A 16764-nucleotide genomic window follows, 5' to 3' on the forward strand; every position below is an offset into this window, starting at 1 on the left:
TGAGTACTGGGACTAGGTGAAAAACCTTAAATGCTTCAGGTTGCTAGAGTTAGTAATTGTTGACTTTCTGGTATGACATTAAGAAAGTGAATGTGGACAGATTGACAAGCAAATATCTCATTTATTTTTTTCCCTTTCCATCTAATCACATTTGATTTTCCCCTACTTGTTTTAGTACTTTTGTACTTACATATTGAGACTTAAGCTATTGTTGGGACTAGGTAGCAAATGATTACATGTAATTTCTTTTGTCTGAAAATTAAGAGGAAAAGAGCTTGGTTCTTGTAGGGGGATGTGTATTTGCAATTATTTCTATGGCAGCATTTATTAGAATTGGCCACTCTTTAAAAATAGTAAGAACTATAGGATTTTTCTTTTGTTTAACCAGAACATGAAATTTCCTGATGTGATATAAAATATGAGTATGTAGAGAAATTATTTTCACAATTATTTAGTCTCTTTTAAAGATAAAGATTCAGAATAAAAACAATCTAGTAGAACTTTGGCTGTAGTTTTTATTTTTCAGTCTAAAGATATCTTTTCCCATGGTCATGCTGTGTGGGGAGACAAATTTTGTTCCTGTGCAGCTTCAGGGACCTTAAGGATAGCTGTAGTCATGGACTTCAACTCTCTTTTCCTCTTTCTGTCCCCCTTCCTCCTTCCTTTCTCTGCTTCATCTGTCCATGTGATATCCACACAAGGCAGCTCTGGTGTAATGGATCTGGCACTGGGCTTGGTGGCCTCAGAAGGTTGAGGATTGTCTTCTGCTCTGCCATGTACAAGCTCTGAGAACTTTGGCAGGTTACCTAACTTATCAGTACCACAATTAATCTATAAAATGGGGAAAACAATTATTTCATCATCCCAAGCAGAAACTCTGTACCCGTTGAACATGCCAGGTGAGGAAGCGTACCCTGACTTGGGAGGTGGAGTCGGGAGGGTCATGTCAGTCCAGGAGTTCGAGGCTGCAGTAAGCTATGATTGTGCCACCACACTCGAGCCTGGGCGACAGAGAGAGACCCTGTCTCTAGGAAAAAAAACCCCACAAACAGTAACTCTTCATTGCCCCCTCCCACCAGCCCCTGGTAACCTCTATTCTTCTTTTTGTCTCTCAGAATTGACTACTCTAGGTACCTCATTTAAGTGGAATCATATAATATTTGATTTTCTGTCTGGTTTATTTCAGTTAGCATGATGTCTTCAAGGTTCATCCATGTTGTAGCATGTGTCAGAATTTTATTTCTTTTTATTCCATTGTATATATAGACCACATTTTGTTTGTTCTTCTTTTTAATTTTTTATTTTTTGAGACATTTCATTCTGTCACCCAGGCTGGAGTGTGGTGGCGCAATCTTGACTCACTGCAACCTCTGCCTCCTGGGTTCAAGTGATTCTCCCGCCTCAGCCTCCTGAGTAGCTGGGATTACAGATGTGCCACTGTGCCTGGCTAATTTTGTATTTTTGTATTTTTTGTAATTTTGTATTTTTAGTAGAGACGAGGTTTCACCATGTTGGCCAGGCTGGTCTTGAACTCCTGACCTCAAGCAATCCACCTGCCTCGGCCTCCCACAGTGCTGGGATTACAGGCATGAGCCACTGCGCCCAGCCTCATTCTTCTGTTGTTGGACACTTGGGTCACCTCCACTGTTTGGCTATTGTGAATAATGTTGCTATGAATATGGGCGTACAAATATCTGTTTGAGACCCTGCTTTCAGTTCTTTTGGGTATATACCAGATTGCTGGATCATATGTTACCTCTTTGTTTAACTTTTGAATGACGTTCTATTTTAAGTACTTTTTGAGTCTGTTGAATTGATTGTAGTGATGCAACTCCTAAATATGTTTGCTCATAGTGATATTTCCCGCCCCCGACCTTTATTAAGGTATAATTGACAAATCACATTTGTGGTATACAATGTGATGTTTTGCTCTATGTATACATTGTGAAATGCTTAAATCAAGCTAATGAACATCATCACTTTACATTTTTCTTTGTGTGTGTGTGGTGAGATCACTAAAAATCTACTCTTGGCCATTTTCAAGTATACAGTGTATTATTACTAACTCTAGTCACCATGCTGTATGAGAGCTTCCCAGAACTTATTCATCTCATCTAAATGAAACTTTGTAAGCTTGACCAACATCTCCCCATTCCCACCCCAACATAGTGGTCTTTTAATTTCCATAGCTCATATGATGTGAATCAGGACAGTGAGGTCAGCTTACATTTCAGGACTTCAGGGACACCTTGACAAGGTAGGTGAACCACTCTCTAGCCCGTCGTTCCCAGAAATGCATTAGCTGTAAGTTTTGGGATAACTGAGGGTGAGAATTTGATCAGCTGGCCTCCAGATGTGTTGGCTAAACAATAGCTTTATCCATCCATCTAATATTTTCTGCTTTGGACCTTTCTATAGGGATTGAGACTGAAGAACGCTGAAGACAGGCTGATGGGCTCAGCTGGTAGGCTCCACTATCTCGCCATGACTGCTGAAAATCCCACTCCTGGAGACCTGGCTCCGGCCCCCCTCATCACTTGCAAACTCTGCCTGTGTGAGCAGTCTCTGGACAAGATGACCACACTCCAGGAATGCCAGTGCATCTTTTGCACAGCTGTAAGTTTTCCTTGATGCTTTCACTGTGAGAAAATACAAAGGGAAAAATTATAAAAGTAGGATATATTTCTGTGGTTTACTGAGAAGCCAGAGTGTGCTACAATATGATCCTGCTTTGGAAAGCATTTCATATTTGAACCTATTTCCAAATAGCATCTTAAATGGTAAATCCTGGGTTTACTTGTTTTAGCTAAGTATAATTCATGTTTGAAATTTAATTATTGGTTGAATAAATAGTCTTTCTGTTAAGGTTCAAACTATGGAACAGAATAGAAAAATTTTAACATGCTGGCCAGGTGCGTTGCCTCACGCCTGTAATCCCAGCACTTTGGGAGGCCGAGGCGGGCGGATCACAAGCTCAGAAGATCGAGACCATCCTGGCTAACACGGTAAAACCCCGTCTCTACTAAAAACACAAAAAAAATTAGCTGGGCTTGGTGGAAGGTACCTGTAGTCCCAGCTACTCGGGAGGCGGAGGCAGGAGAATGGCGTGAACCCGGGAGGCGGAGCTTGCAGTGAGCCGAGATCATGCCACTGCACTCCAGCCTGGGCGACAGACACAGACTCCGTCTCAAAAAACAAAAAAAAAAATTTAACATGCTGTACTTAACTACCACCTATAAGAAACTCACCAGGTATTTTAAATGATGGAGAAGTCAGGTAGTAATTTACTTTATGTACTGAATTTTCATTCATATGCTTGTTCATCTTCTACAATGCACATGGTATAAATTGTACTTTGTCATAGCTCCTTTTATGCTGTTTCACAGTACGCTGAATCCTTCTTATTCCACTTAATGAGAGCCCTATAGACCTGCAGAAGTGGGCTTATCTCTTTTAGTGTGACACCTGGTATCAACACCTGTGACCTTTACTGCCACTTTTCCTTGAAGGTTGGTCGGTTAAGGTATAAAGGTAGGAAATAGACTGAGTTCCTGTAGGCTTCAGTGATGACAGAGAATAGCATTGTTCATTTAATCAACAAATATCTATTGAGCAGGAACTATGTCCCAGGAATGGTTCTAGGCACGAGGATTTATCAGTTAAGGAAACAAAAGAAACAAAACCCAACGAAGTTTCTTGCTTTTAGGAGCTTATATTCTGTACAAGAACGTTGTGTAGGAGTTCAGGGCTGAGAGGATGTTGCTGTTTTAGGTAGGGGGGTCAGAAGTAGGCCTTGCTGAGGAGTAATGTTTGTGCTGCTTCTCCTTCCTCTTGTTGTTAGTGTGTGTTGCTTTATAGGAAGTGAAGAAATGGCCTTGTCATCTCAGAGCAACTTCAGTTTCCTTTGGTCTTGCTTTGTTTCTGAAGGCTGTCCTTCAAAACAATTATTTCTCTGACTTTCTCACACTTGCTGCAGACCCTTGCTAATCCTTGAAACAAATGAGTCAGAAGCAACTTTTGGTGAAAATCAGGATGCAAATATTTCACTGAGGGTTACTGCTGTTTAAAAGAATTCAGTTTTTGCTATGACATTAAACAGTGCAGAATTTAAGCGTGTGCGTCAACATTGGGGAAATAATACATGGTGAAGGTTGTATTTCATCTTCTCAGGGAGCTAACACTGTCCTGTTATTGTTTCAATAGATTTTATTTAGTTCCTGATTCAAAACAGCATGGTGCTTCTCATTTCTCTTTCAGCAATTTGAGGGTAGGAGTTAGTATAGTTAGCTTATTCAGTCACCTAGATTCACACTTACTCATTGTTAGGGAGTGCTCAAAAGCAAAAAGTCAAATGGCTTAATGTTTTTTGGTATCCCTCAATTTTGGATCCTTTTGCACCTAGAAACATTAACTTTCCCTGGCATCCTGTTACCTGTTACCTGTGAGCTGCCAAAATAGTAAGCAGTGTATGATTACATTAGTGTCTGTAAAATTGTGATTTGAATCAGACTCACCTGAAATACTACTCTAACTTTCTTTTGGTTAGAGATTTATTTCTTGTTTTTAAAAAAATGACTTAAAATGTGTCTAATACTTCCCAGACTTTAATTTGCATCTGTATTCAGTATCAAATGTTTTGTATTTTCGAGACTGAAAAGAAATTTGTAACTTTTTCATATACCACATACTACTGACTTCTACTTTTAAATAGGATTGGATGACATCTCCCAATTGCTTGTGCCTACCATGTATTTAAAATGGTTTTACTGAGAACCACCCCGCTGCCCCAGGGAGTATCCACATGTAATGATCTTCCTGCTGATTTGATGTTATGCTGGTATATACTGGTATGTGTAATGTTTATATTTTTTCTTTTCATGTTAGATGGATAATGTGCTTATGGTGTAACCAGGTTTGAGGGAGGCATATCTCACGTGACTGTGAGAAGCCAATCGTCATGCTTATGAACTACAAGAGGATCTATACGGGTATATTTTTGTGGATTTAATAAAGCTTTAACAACATTCTGTCATTGTCCTGTCTTCTGTAAGAGGCATCCCTGGCCATTTTGCTGTGAGCCTAGCTTTTTGTTGTTGTTGTTTCCAAGATCACCACACTCCAATTCCAGCTGTACCCCAGCTCAGCTGTGTAATTGGGCACATGATTAATCTCTTTGGGCCTCTGATTTCTCCTGTGTAAAATGAAGGTGCTAGGATCCTTCACAGTGCTCCAAATAGGGGGTGCAGTATACTCTGGGTATGCAGAAGGGACAGATGTGGAGTATCTGACTTGACCATTGAATGTTCATCAGTTATTTCCTTATCTTTAGAGAGACCTGGCCTTTAAATAGATGCCCCAAGTGTGTTCCACGGACCACCACCTCTGGGAAACAGAGATATCCTTGAATGAAATGTTCCATGGTCAAATTAGCTTGGGAATTGCAATGTTCTTTTGTTCCTTTCTTGGAGGGATGTAAGGCACATTTGCATTTTAGAGGCTCTGTGAAATCTTGTGGTTAAAGGGAAAGCAGGGGAATCTTGTTTAGCTTCTTCTGATGAAGATTTCCCTTTGACCATGCCACCCTTTTGAGTGGAACATCTATTGCCCACAACCAGTGCTCTGAAGAACACTGCTTTAAATTATTTCATGTAGGTAATTCTTGATTTAAATAACATCCAGGGAAAGGAATGTGGTAGATGGTGTCTCAAATAAGCCATCAATATTATCTAGGTTCTTGTTAAAGGATGTTCTAGCTGTGAAGGTGGTTTCTGCTAGACTATTTGCTCAGTTTTAATATGCAGAATAAAGTGTAATATAAAGCGAGAGAAGCTGCATATACAGGAAAAATTAGGCATAGTTCTTACTGGCATGACTGACGTCATAGAACATGAGTTGTATTACAGAACCAAAGAGGTTGATGTCTTGGGGTTACAGAGAAAAAGATGTAGCATAATTACTTGTTCTATTTTGAAGGTTAAATATCTCAGGGATGTTTGTCTGTTAATGACATGCAAAGAGTATCTGTCTCTCCCTTCCTCTCTTTTGCCTGTATATTTAAATAACCCAAATATGAAAATTCTAACTTTCCTTTTCTGGGTTTGCAACACGTTCTTTCAGATAATGCCACATAATGTTAATTCAAGCGAAATAAATTCACAAGTCAGTTATCAAAGTAATGGAAATTTGTGAGTTTGCTCCCTTGTGTACAATATTTGCTTCTGATTTATTTTAGAAGTGATTTCTGTCAGCCGTGAATTAAGGAATAGTGAAAACACAGTTGTTGCTTGTTTTTATAACCTAGATAATTTCACCTGAAAAGAGTCGGTATGTTGGGCATGGCCTATTTACCTTTCAGATTAAATACAGGATGTGCTAAGCAAAAAGAAAATAAAGTCCAGCCATATTCTTGCCTTTTTTCCATTACGTTCTATTGGCTCTAGGTAGTTAGAACTCCTTTTACTATTCATTTCTTGGAGCCAAATGGATTTTCCAATGTTTAAAAAGTGAGAGGAAATATAAAACATTTTAGACCAAGCCCTTCTTTCCCTTGGGGCCTGTCGGGTGACCTTTAAGAAAAGCCCACAGTTGGTTTGGGAGACTGTCTTAGTCCATTTTGTGTTGCTATAACAGAATACAGAGGCTAGGTAATTATATTATAAAGAAAAGAGGTGTATTTAGCTCACAGTTTTGCAGGTGGAAAGTTAGAGAAGCATGGTGCTGGCATCTACTTGGCTTCTGGTGAAGGTCTCATGCTAGGTCAAAACACAGCAGAGAAGGTCAAAGGGAAAGTGGACATGTGAAAAGAGACAAAACCCAAGGGGCATCCTGGCTTTATAACAACTCACTCTGGCAGGAACTATTAAGAATTCATTCCCACAAGAACTAATTCATTCTCACCAGAGCAAGAACTCAGCCACTACCTAGAGAGTGGCACCAAGCCATTTCCCAACTAGGACCCACCTCCCAACACTACCACATTGGGGATGAAATTTCAATGTGAATTTTGGTGGGGATAAACAAACCATATCCAAACCATAGCAGAGACATTTACAGTTTGGGAGGATTTGCAATGTGTATGTGCACACACAGTTTGGTAACTTTCAAATGAAGCATGAATCTGTGGTGGATCTTTCCTGGGTTCTAACTGTTATCTGCATTAGGAAAAAGGAATGCCACTTTCCTATTTCCACCTCTGTTTTTCCCTTGCAGTATAGCATAGTGTGTTAGAATGCAGATACGGAGATAAGAAGACCCAGGCTCAAGTTCAGGCTTTGTCATTTGATGGTGTATGATTTGGGTCAAGTTGTTTGCCTTCTCTAGACCTTAGTTTCTTTGCCTGTAAGACAGAGGGAGGGAAGGGTTGACAATACCTACCTTTATTTCCTAAGATTCATCAGTGTGCTGAGCTGTTACGTTCTTCAAAAAGATTTCAGAGAAAGGAAAGCCTATAATGATTTGACTGGCTTCCTCACTAGCCTTTTATAAAAAGGTGGTTATATAGGTAATTACAACCTCACTGCTATTCTGAGATACTCAGAGATTAGCAGTTAGGATAGAGAGAAATGTCTCTTTTGGATTTGTTCAAAGTGTGGCTTTGAAATATTTAAACTAAATATCTAGAATTAGGACTTAACAGGGAAAAAAAAAGCATCAGTACAACTTTGACAGTAAATAGATGAGCACATATATGGTGGATATAAAAGATTCAGATGAAAGAGTGTTTCAAAGTACCATATATTTAAGAACTTGCTTACTTCCAAGAACATAATAATATAATTACTGGTTGGCTTGATATGTTATTCTGGTATCATTTTAAGTACCTTTTATTGAGAACTCTCTGGAACCACAAGAAATAATGAGGGATCTTACTCAAGGCCAATGCCACAGAATGATTCTCTGTCCCCTCTTCTGGTCATGAGACCTGCCAACCTTTCCCAAAGCTTTCAAATTCTCCAGCTCCAGATTCTCACATCTTCTACTACTATTAAATGGGCCAAACTAAATTCTGCCAGTTCAAAGCACTGTATTATTCTGTTAGTTTCTGGTACCCAAATATGCTTGCTTGTAAGGTTAGCTTTTTTCTTTCTTTCTTTCTTTATTATTATTATTATTATTATTATTATTGAGATGGAGTCTTGCTCTGTTGCCCAGGCTGGAGTGCAGTGGCGCGATCTCGGCTCACTGTAACTTCTGCCTCCCGGGTTCAAGCGGTTCTCCTACCTCAGCCTCCGGAGTAGCTGGGATTACAGGCATGTGCCACCACGCCTGGCTAATTTTTTTTGTATTTTTAGTAGAGTTGGGGTTTCACTATGTAGGTCAGGCTGGTCTTGAACTCCTGACCTCGTGATCCACCTGCCTTGGCCTCCCAAAGTGCTGGGATTATAGGCGTGAGCCACCGTGCCCAGCCGCAAGGTTACTTTTATGCTTTCCCTTAACTTTGCTTGGGGTGGTTAGCAGTAAATCAGTGAATTTATCTTTGTTTGTGAAATAACTTCAATATACTCACTGCTTATATCTATTAAGAGATTTAATGACAATACTATGGTGACTTTTGTATTTGTCGGTCAAGTCACAGGTTTACAATGCCGATTTTATTGGCACTATATTTTTCCACTGACAACGGAGCCACTGCAGGGTCAGATGGCATCTGTGGAAAAAGAGCAAACAGTAACAGCATGAGAAATGGATTAGAGATGACTCAAGGAGGAGCTGGCTTCCTGGACCTATGATCTCATCCATGCCTAATGCTTACCACTTACTTATTCAAGAAAGTAGTAAAATGTGGCAAGAGAGGAAAGAACAGCAGAAGAAAACCATACTATTAAGGCCCTAATGTCTTTGTCATAGCATCATAGTCCTAGAATTGGAAGTGACCTTAGATCTTCTAGTTCCCCCACCCTCCTAATGAAAGAAGTCATTTTCTGGGATGCCAGTATGGTTTGGCATTTAAGAGAATGGGTCTCAAGTTTGGTAGCTTAGGCTTTATTTATTCAACAAATATTTGCTGTGTCTTGCATAGTTCTGATGGTTTGAATATAGTGGTGAACAATCAGATTAAGCCCTGGTTTTCAAATAACTCAACTTTTCGTATGAGACATAGATGCTAACAAGTAAATACAGAAGTCAGGTGATGGTTTGTGCTATGGAAGAATAGGGTGAGGGGGGTCGGGAGTGCTGTGGGGAAGTGGGACTTCTACTTTGTTAGATGATCAGGGAAGTCTCAGTGATAAGGTGTTATTTGAGCAGAGACCTGAAGGAAATGGGGAACAAGCCATACAAATATGGTGGGAGAAGAGGGTTGTAGGCAGAGGGAAGCAGTATGGAGGTCTTAAGTTGGGAGTGTGCTTGGTGTATCCTGTTACAGCAAAGGAGGCTGGTGTGGCTGGAAAAGTGTGTGTGTGTGTGTGTGTGTGTGTGTGTGTGTGTGTAGGGGGAGTAGTAGGAGATGAAGGCTAAGTCCCATGATCTGCTCTCTGCAAGCTGGAGACCCAGGAGAACCAGTGGTGTATTTCCAGTCCAAGTCTGAAGGCTTGAGAACTAGGAGAGCCAATGGTATAAGTCCCAGTCCGAGGGCAGGAGAAAACTGATGTCCCAGCTCAGGCAGTCAGGCAGGGAGACGAATTCTTTCCTCTTTTTGTTCTTTTTAGGCCCTTAATGGATTGGATGATGCCTGCTCGCAGTGGGGAGGGTAAACTGCTTTACTCAGTTTACCGATGCAAGTGCTGATTGTATTAGTGTGTTTTCACACTGCTGTAAAGAATACCTGAGATCTATAAAGGAAGGAGGTTTAATTAACTCACAGTTCTGCATGGATGGGGAGGCCTCAGGAAACTTAACAATCATGGTGGAAGGGGAAGCAGCCATGTCTTACATAGTAGCAGGCGAGAAAGAGAGCACCACACTTACCAAACAACCAGATCTCGTGAGAATTCACTATCATGGGAACAGCATGGGGGATACTGCCCCTATAATCCAGTCACCTCCCACCAGGTCCCTCCCTCAACATCTGGGGGTTATAATTCAAGATGAGATTTGGGTGGGGACACAGAGCCAAGCTATATCACTGATCTTATCCAGAAACACTCACACACACTTGCCCAGAAATGAGGCATATAGGAGGCATCCTGTGGCCAAGATGACACAAAAAATTAACCTTTATGCATAGAGAATAAACTACAGGGGCCAGGGTGAAAGCAAGAAGACTACTTAGAAGGCAAACGTAATAATCCAGGCCAGAGATGATAGTGGCCTGGACCAGCAGGTGGTAGCTGTTAATGTCTTTGGGCAGTCTATTGGGTCATTTTCTTTCATGTAATATAGGGATAGTAAGAAATCATCTCACAAGATTATATAGAAGATTACAGTAGATAATCTAGATAAATTACTTAGTACAGTGCCAGAATACAGCTAGCATGTATAGCTCTCCTCTTTTTAGTGTGGTCATCTAGCTTTTGACTGATAATTTCCAGGATTGGGATACACCATAGTACTGACTATTCAATTATTGGAAATTTCTAAATTGAAACCATCTTTTGCTCTACAATCATTTGAAACTGGTTTCTGTGTAAATTCTGACTATTAGCGTTACTTCCGCTCTCTAAAATAAAATTGGTTAGAATCTAATTTTACTATTCCTGGTTGAAATCTAATTCTACTCACTAGCTGCATATTATTTGAATGAAGGTTATCTTTTTTTTAGAGGGCAGACATCAGATTACTTATGAAAAATTCTCCTATAGTGCTCAGTCCAATGTAGGAAATAGTGAGCTATCTAGTAGTGAGATAAGTAGGCCTGCCACTAGTTCCAGTTCTATCAATAACTCTATGACTCGAATCAAGTTATTTCTCTAGAATTTCCTCATTTGTAAAAATGGTGGCTTGGTTTGGAATTTTTCTTTTTCTTTTTTTTTTCCCAGACAGAGTCTCATTTTGTTGCCCAGGCTGGAGTGCAGTGGTGTGATCTCAGCTTACTGTGACCTTTGCCTCCTGGGTTCAAGTGATTCTCCTGCCTTAGCCTCCTGAGTAGCTGGGATTATAGGTGCCTGCCACCTTGCCTGGCTGATTTTTGTACTTTTAGTAGAGATGGGGTTTCACCATTTTGGCCAGCCTGGTCTGAAACTCCTGACCTCTAGTGATCCTCCCGCCTTGGCCTCCCAAAGTGCTGGGATTACAGGTGTGAGCCACCGCACCCAGCCTGAGATTTTTCTAAAACCGTGATTTCTTTTTCTTCATCATTTTCTCTTCTTTAAGCTGAGAATCCTCAATTACTTTAACCAGCCAAATTGTTTTCCTATGGGAGGTTTCAGTTTGGTAAGGAAGATATATCATTCATCTTACTAGTTACTATTTTAATATGCATTTATCTTCTACATTTAGGTCCTGTAATCAAATTAGCATGATCTTATTCCATTTTGGATGGAAACATGACTGTAGTGGAAACTGTGGCATTCACTCGGATCCCTCTTCAGGGCAATGTTTCTATCCTCCATTTCCCAGGGACTGGCTTATGGAACGATGACTGATTGCTGCAGGGATATAAAGGTCTTTCCCTTTCAGCTTAATGATGTGCAGCTGTGAAGGGCCCTTCCTACCTTGAGAGTACCCTGTTGGATTGTAGGACCAGATCAGACCCTGGCTGCAGTCACATGGCGGGTCGGGATCTCCCTCTGCCCACTTCTATTCTTATCTCCTTATAGGCGTGACTTTGGTGAGAGTATACCGCATACTCTTCTAAATGGAATTCTCCATCCCTGAATCAATTTCTAGGGAACACAGTTAAAGACACAAATCTGTGAATTATTATTTTTCTTCTGGTAATGCCTCTACCTATATAGTCCAGAAAAGTGTTTTTTTTTTTTTCTCTGCAAAACGAGCATCTCATGACCTTTACAGGGTCTGCCTTTCATCCCATTGCCTCTAAGTTAACTAATAAAGTGTGATCTATTCCTTAAGTGTGTTATATTCCTGCTTTATTAGTATATTTGCACAATTCTATAGAAACTGGAAAATTTGGCCAGGTGTGGTGTCTCATGCACTTTGGGAGGCTGAGGTGGGTGGATCACTTGAGGCCAGGAATTCGAGACCAGCCTAGCCACCATGGTGAGACCCTGTCTCTACTGAAAATACAAAAATTTGCCAGGCACAGTGGCGCACACCTGTAATCCCAGATATTTGGGAGGCTGAGGCATGAGAACTGCTTGAACCTGGGAGATGGAGGTTGCAGTGAGCTGAGATCTTGCCACTGCACTCCAGCCTCGGCACCTGAGTGAGACTGTCTCAAAAAAAAAAAAAAAAGACCCTGGAAAACTCTTCTTTTTCTGGGTAGATCTCTTTGAACATACTTTAACATATTTTACCTTCTTGCCATAGGTATATTAAGAAATAGTAACTTGTGCCCTCCCCCACCCTCTTGGGTTGACAGAATTCTTTTGGGACAAACTTCACTTGCATATTTTTTTTTTTTACTTTTTGAGATGGAGTTTTGATCTTGTCCCCCAGGCTGGAGTGCAATGGCACGATCTTGACTCACTGCAACCTCTGCCTCCTGGGTTCACGCAGTTCTCTTCCCTCAGCCTCCTGAGTAGCTGGGATTACAGGCAGGTGCCACCATGCTGGCTAATTTTTTGTATTTTTAGTAGAGATGGGGTTTCACCACGTTGGCCAAGCTGGTCTTGATCTCCTGACCTCAAGTGACCTGCCTGCCTTGTCCTTCCAAACTGTTAGGATTACAGGCGTGAGCCCCTGCACCCCAGCCTACATAACATTTTTTACTTCGATCATAGGCGTAACAAGTACTTTAGGCTTGGTATTGGGGTAAGGGGTGATGTTATAATGTGGAACAGGATTTTATTTCTTTTTTACAAAGAAAGTTATGAAAAGATAGTTCAGTGATCTGTGCTTGTATGTTGTGTAGACTTTTCCCCCCTTAAGCATGCCTTTGCCAAAGTGTAATTCTTCAAACCACATATCAGAATGTAATAGGATGGCCAAACATGCAAATCATGACCAGAGAGCAGGCAAAAGTTGGTTTCTGATGAGAGAACTTTTCCGTTGTTGCCACTAAGTCACCAAAGTTTATGTATTTCTTCTTTTGAAGTTGCACCCTTATTCCAATATTCTCTAAGTCTATTCCCACCTTTGTCCAGACTCTACTGATCCATTTGGTACTAGTGTGTGCCAGGCATGGTGTTAATTGTGGAGCAAGTGGCAGTCATCAGACATAACCAGCCCTGCTATTATGTGGGCAGTAGACCCTCCGATAAAGGAAGTACAATGTGTTATAAAGCATACAGGAACCCACCTAAAATAGACTCAGGGAGGTGGGAGGTTTCCTAAGGGCTGAGACTGAAAGATAATAGGGATTGCTTGATGGCATTGTTGATGGGGCTGTGGGTGAGAACAGTGCTCCAGGGAAAAGAGGCCAGCCACATGTAAAAACACAGAATCAGGGAAGAGTGACCTGCTGAGGAACCAAACTGGAAGATGTTCCTGGGACACATTGTTGGAAGTGTGGGTGTGCTCAGGCAGGAGGCCAGAGAGGCAAGCAGAGACTAGATGGAGGGCCTGGTATGCTGTGTTAAAAAAACATTATGGAGCCACTGGAAGGCTTTGTTTGGGAATGAGATAGGGAGGATGGCGTCGGTACAGGATAGAGAATGGACTGAAAATGGGCAAGGCTGGAGCAGGAGGAGGGAAGTGTGGCAGGCTGAAGCAGAGCTCGGACAACAATGTCCTTTTCAACTTAGGATACATGTGTATGGCAGACTGCAGTTTTGATGCCTGGAGTATTTAAATTATTTTTATGCCCCAATTTCTCTTTTTTCCTATCCATTTGGGATGCTGTCAGATTTCTTTTTTTTTCTTTTCTTTTCTTTCTTTTTTTTTTTGAGATGGAGTCTCATTCTGTTGCCAGGCTGGAGTGCAGTGGCGTGATCTCTGCTCACTGCAACCTCCGCCTCCTGGGTTCAAGCAATTCTCCTGCCTCAGCCTCCTGAGTAGCTGGGACTACAGGCGCGTGCTACCACTCCCAGGGAATTTTTGTATTTTTAATAGAGACGGGGTTTCACCATGTTAGCCAGGATGGTCTCGATCTCTTGACCTTGTGATCCGCCCGCCTCAGCCTCCCAAAGTGCTGAGATTATAGGCATAAGCCACCATGCCCAGTGAAAGTACATTTTTAAAAATCATGGCTAGTACTCACAGAAGAAATAGGACCCTGAAAGTACAAAATAATCATGTTTCAGGGTTCTCTTGGTTTATTAAATTGAAGATAATTTTTAATTATAAATGTAACACATGCTAATTTAAAAATAAACCAAAAAACCTCAAAAAGCATGTGCATGACTCACATATATATATATATATATATATATATTTTTTTTTTTTTTTTTTTTTTTTTTTTTTGAGACGGAGTTGTGCCCTGTCGCTCAGGGTGGAGTGTAGTGGTATGATCTCGGCTCATTGCAATCTCTGCCTCCTGGGTTCAAGTGATTCTTCTGCCTCAGCCTCCCAAGTAGCTGGGATTACAAGCATACGCTACCACACCCAACTAATTTTTGTATTTTTAGTAGAGAGGGGGTTGGCCAGGCTGGTCTTGAACTCCTGACCTCAGGTGATCTGTCCACCTCAGCCTCCCAAAGTGCTGGGATTACAGGTGTGAGCCACCGTGCCCAGCCCACCTGTACTTTCTTCTAGACTCTTTCCCTGTGTACTTACGTGCATCACTTAATAGAGAAATGGGATCTTTACTTACAGATACTTTTAACTTGAGTTTTACAAACATAGTACATTGTGGACAAGTTTCTGTGCAAAAATATACAGACCGACCTTCCTTTTTAAGTATTGTTTAGTGTTCCATGATATGGTTGTATGAAAATTTATTTAACTGGGCCCCTCCTAAATAATGGATTTTAAGGTTGTTTCTAGTTTTTGCTATTATGAATACATTTTTTTTTACTTATATAAATGTGAAAATACCTGTCCTTAGGATAACTTTTTAGAAATAGAATTGCCTAACCAAAATAGATGTACATTTTAAATCAGTATGTGTTACCAAATTACTGTTCCAAACTGTTGCACCAGCTTGGCAACTCCACCAACAGAGTAGGAGCAGAAGCCTCTCTTTTGACACTGGGTATTTTCCAACTTTTCACCTTCTCTAATCTGGTATGTGAAAAGAACATATCTCATGGTTTAATCCATATTTCCTCTTTTTAGGAGGAAGCAAATTGTTGTAAGAGAAGCTCATCTCATGAATCTATCTTTAAAAAACATACCGTATGCTCAGTGCCAGTATAGTTTCAACTGATTTTATACCTTGGTATTAATAGTAATCAAGTTAGAAAAAAATGGGCCATATCTAGAAAAGTATATTACACATAGAAGACATGAATGAATGAAAAAATGTTGGTGTTCAGACTGTGGGAGATGCCTTATCACACAAAAAAATTCATGTACAGTGACAAAATGTTACTAAGTAGGAAAAGGAGGTTTAAAAAATTTAGGCAAGTTGAAAAAGGGTGGTGAGTTAACTAGAAAATTCAGTTTTTTAAGATCCCATTTTCTGATATTTCAGTTCACTAAAGATTGGTTATATAAGGCTTATCTATGTGGATTCCAGATATGCAGTGTACCCCTTGGACTCAGGTGAGACACAGTGCCTCATTTCCATGGAAATACATGGCTCTGTGTTAACTGAAAGTCTCCAAGGTTTTGAATCGTTTCCCACCCACAGTAAGGAGGTCTTTTTGGCTTGACTCTTCTGGAAAATATGTGTGAGGTATTTACTACATGAATGTAGGGTATTTTTTCAATCTGCTTAAACCTCAGTTTATTCATCTGTTTAAAAAAATTACGGAAGGAAAAGCAAGGGCATTTGAGTACCTTTCGTATAATATGTAATATGCAAGGGTACTGTTTTTTCCCCCATTTACTCTTCCAGTTTACAGATAAACCAATTCAGAGTTAAATAACTTGCCCAGGATCTGTAATGTTAACCCCTACATCATAGTGTCGTTTGGAGGAAATAAAAACAAGCTCTGTGAAAATATATAATGTATGGCCTAGCATATAGTATGTGGTTCCTAAATTTTTTTTGTTAGCTTGAAAATGGATGAAGGCCCATATTAGGCTTTTGTGATCTTAACCTGAAATGTCTAAAGCTTGACAATAGCCTATATAATGCAAAATTGACAACTGGCTACTGATTTTATATACATAAAAGTTTAGTCAGTACAAAACAAATATAAAGAACTACTGGTTTAAAAAATCCAAGGAGTTTTTCGGAGAACAGAAAGTATGTAATCCGAATATAGTGGTGGCCATGGCCTCATATTAGAGATTGAGCATGAACATGAGTGTTCTGTGAACTGTGTGATTTCGGGTAAGTTATTTGAGGAAACCAAGGCTGAGACATTCAGAGGTCTGATTTACACAACTGGAAGTTCCCAGTGCATTTAACATATTTTCAGATGTTGAAAGTGAAGTCAAGGTTCGAGGCCAGGCCTTCTGCCTCAATGACTGATGTTCTCCCACCCTGTAGGCGCACTATGTCTGTGGAAGTTACTGGTGTTCTTGAGAGGACCTCAGTCTGACGGTTGTTTCCAAGTGATTCCTCTGTGTTGAGGGTGTTTAATGCATGGGTTACTGCAGAGCACAGAGACCTTTTCTGCAAATGGAAAAAAAAATTATAGCTTAACATCTGCTTTCTCTAGGTAATGTGTTAATTAAAGATTGTTATAATATGGAGTGATGTCTAGCCTTTGA

General features: G+C 40.4%; 1 protein-coding gene and 1 non-coding gene across 2 annotated transcripts in view; one reads left to right on the top strand and one right to left on the bottom strand.

Annotated features, from left to right (window-relative positions):
• The window catches only part of RNF144B (ring finger protein 144B), a 192083-nt gene that overhangs the window by 120406 nt on the left and 54913 nt on the right, over positions 1-16764 (top strand). Inside the window, exon 2 of the mRNA XM_063665861.1 lies at positions 2419-2616. Within this exon, the coding sequence (XP_063521931.1) occupies positions 2452-2616 (165 nt within the window). The 5' untranslated portion in view covers positions 2419-2451. The remainder of the gene's footprint in view (positions 1-2418; positions 2617-16764) is intronic.
• On the bottom strand, positions 4879-4980 carry LOC129039805 (small nucleolar RNA U13). The gene has a single exon (XR_008503503.1). It is a non-coding gene; the product is annotated as a small nucleolar RNA U13 (small nucleolar RNA).

The sequence above is a fragment of the Pongo pygmaeus genome, chromosome 5 (genome assembly GCF_028885625.2).
Source record: "Pongo pygmaeus isolate AG05252 chromosome 5, NHGRI_mPonPyg2-v2.0_pri, whole genome shotgun sequence".
Taxonomy (NCBI): Eukaryota; Metazoa; Chordata; class Mammalia; order Primates; family Hominidae; genus Pongo; species Pongo pygmaeus.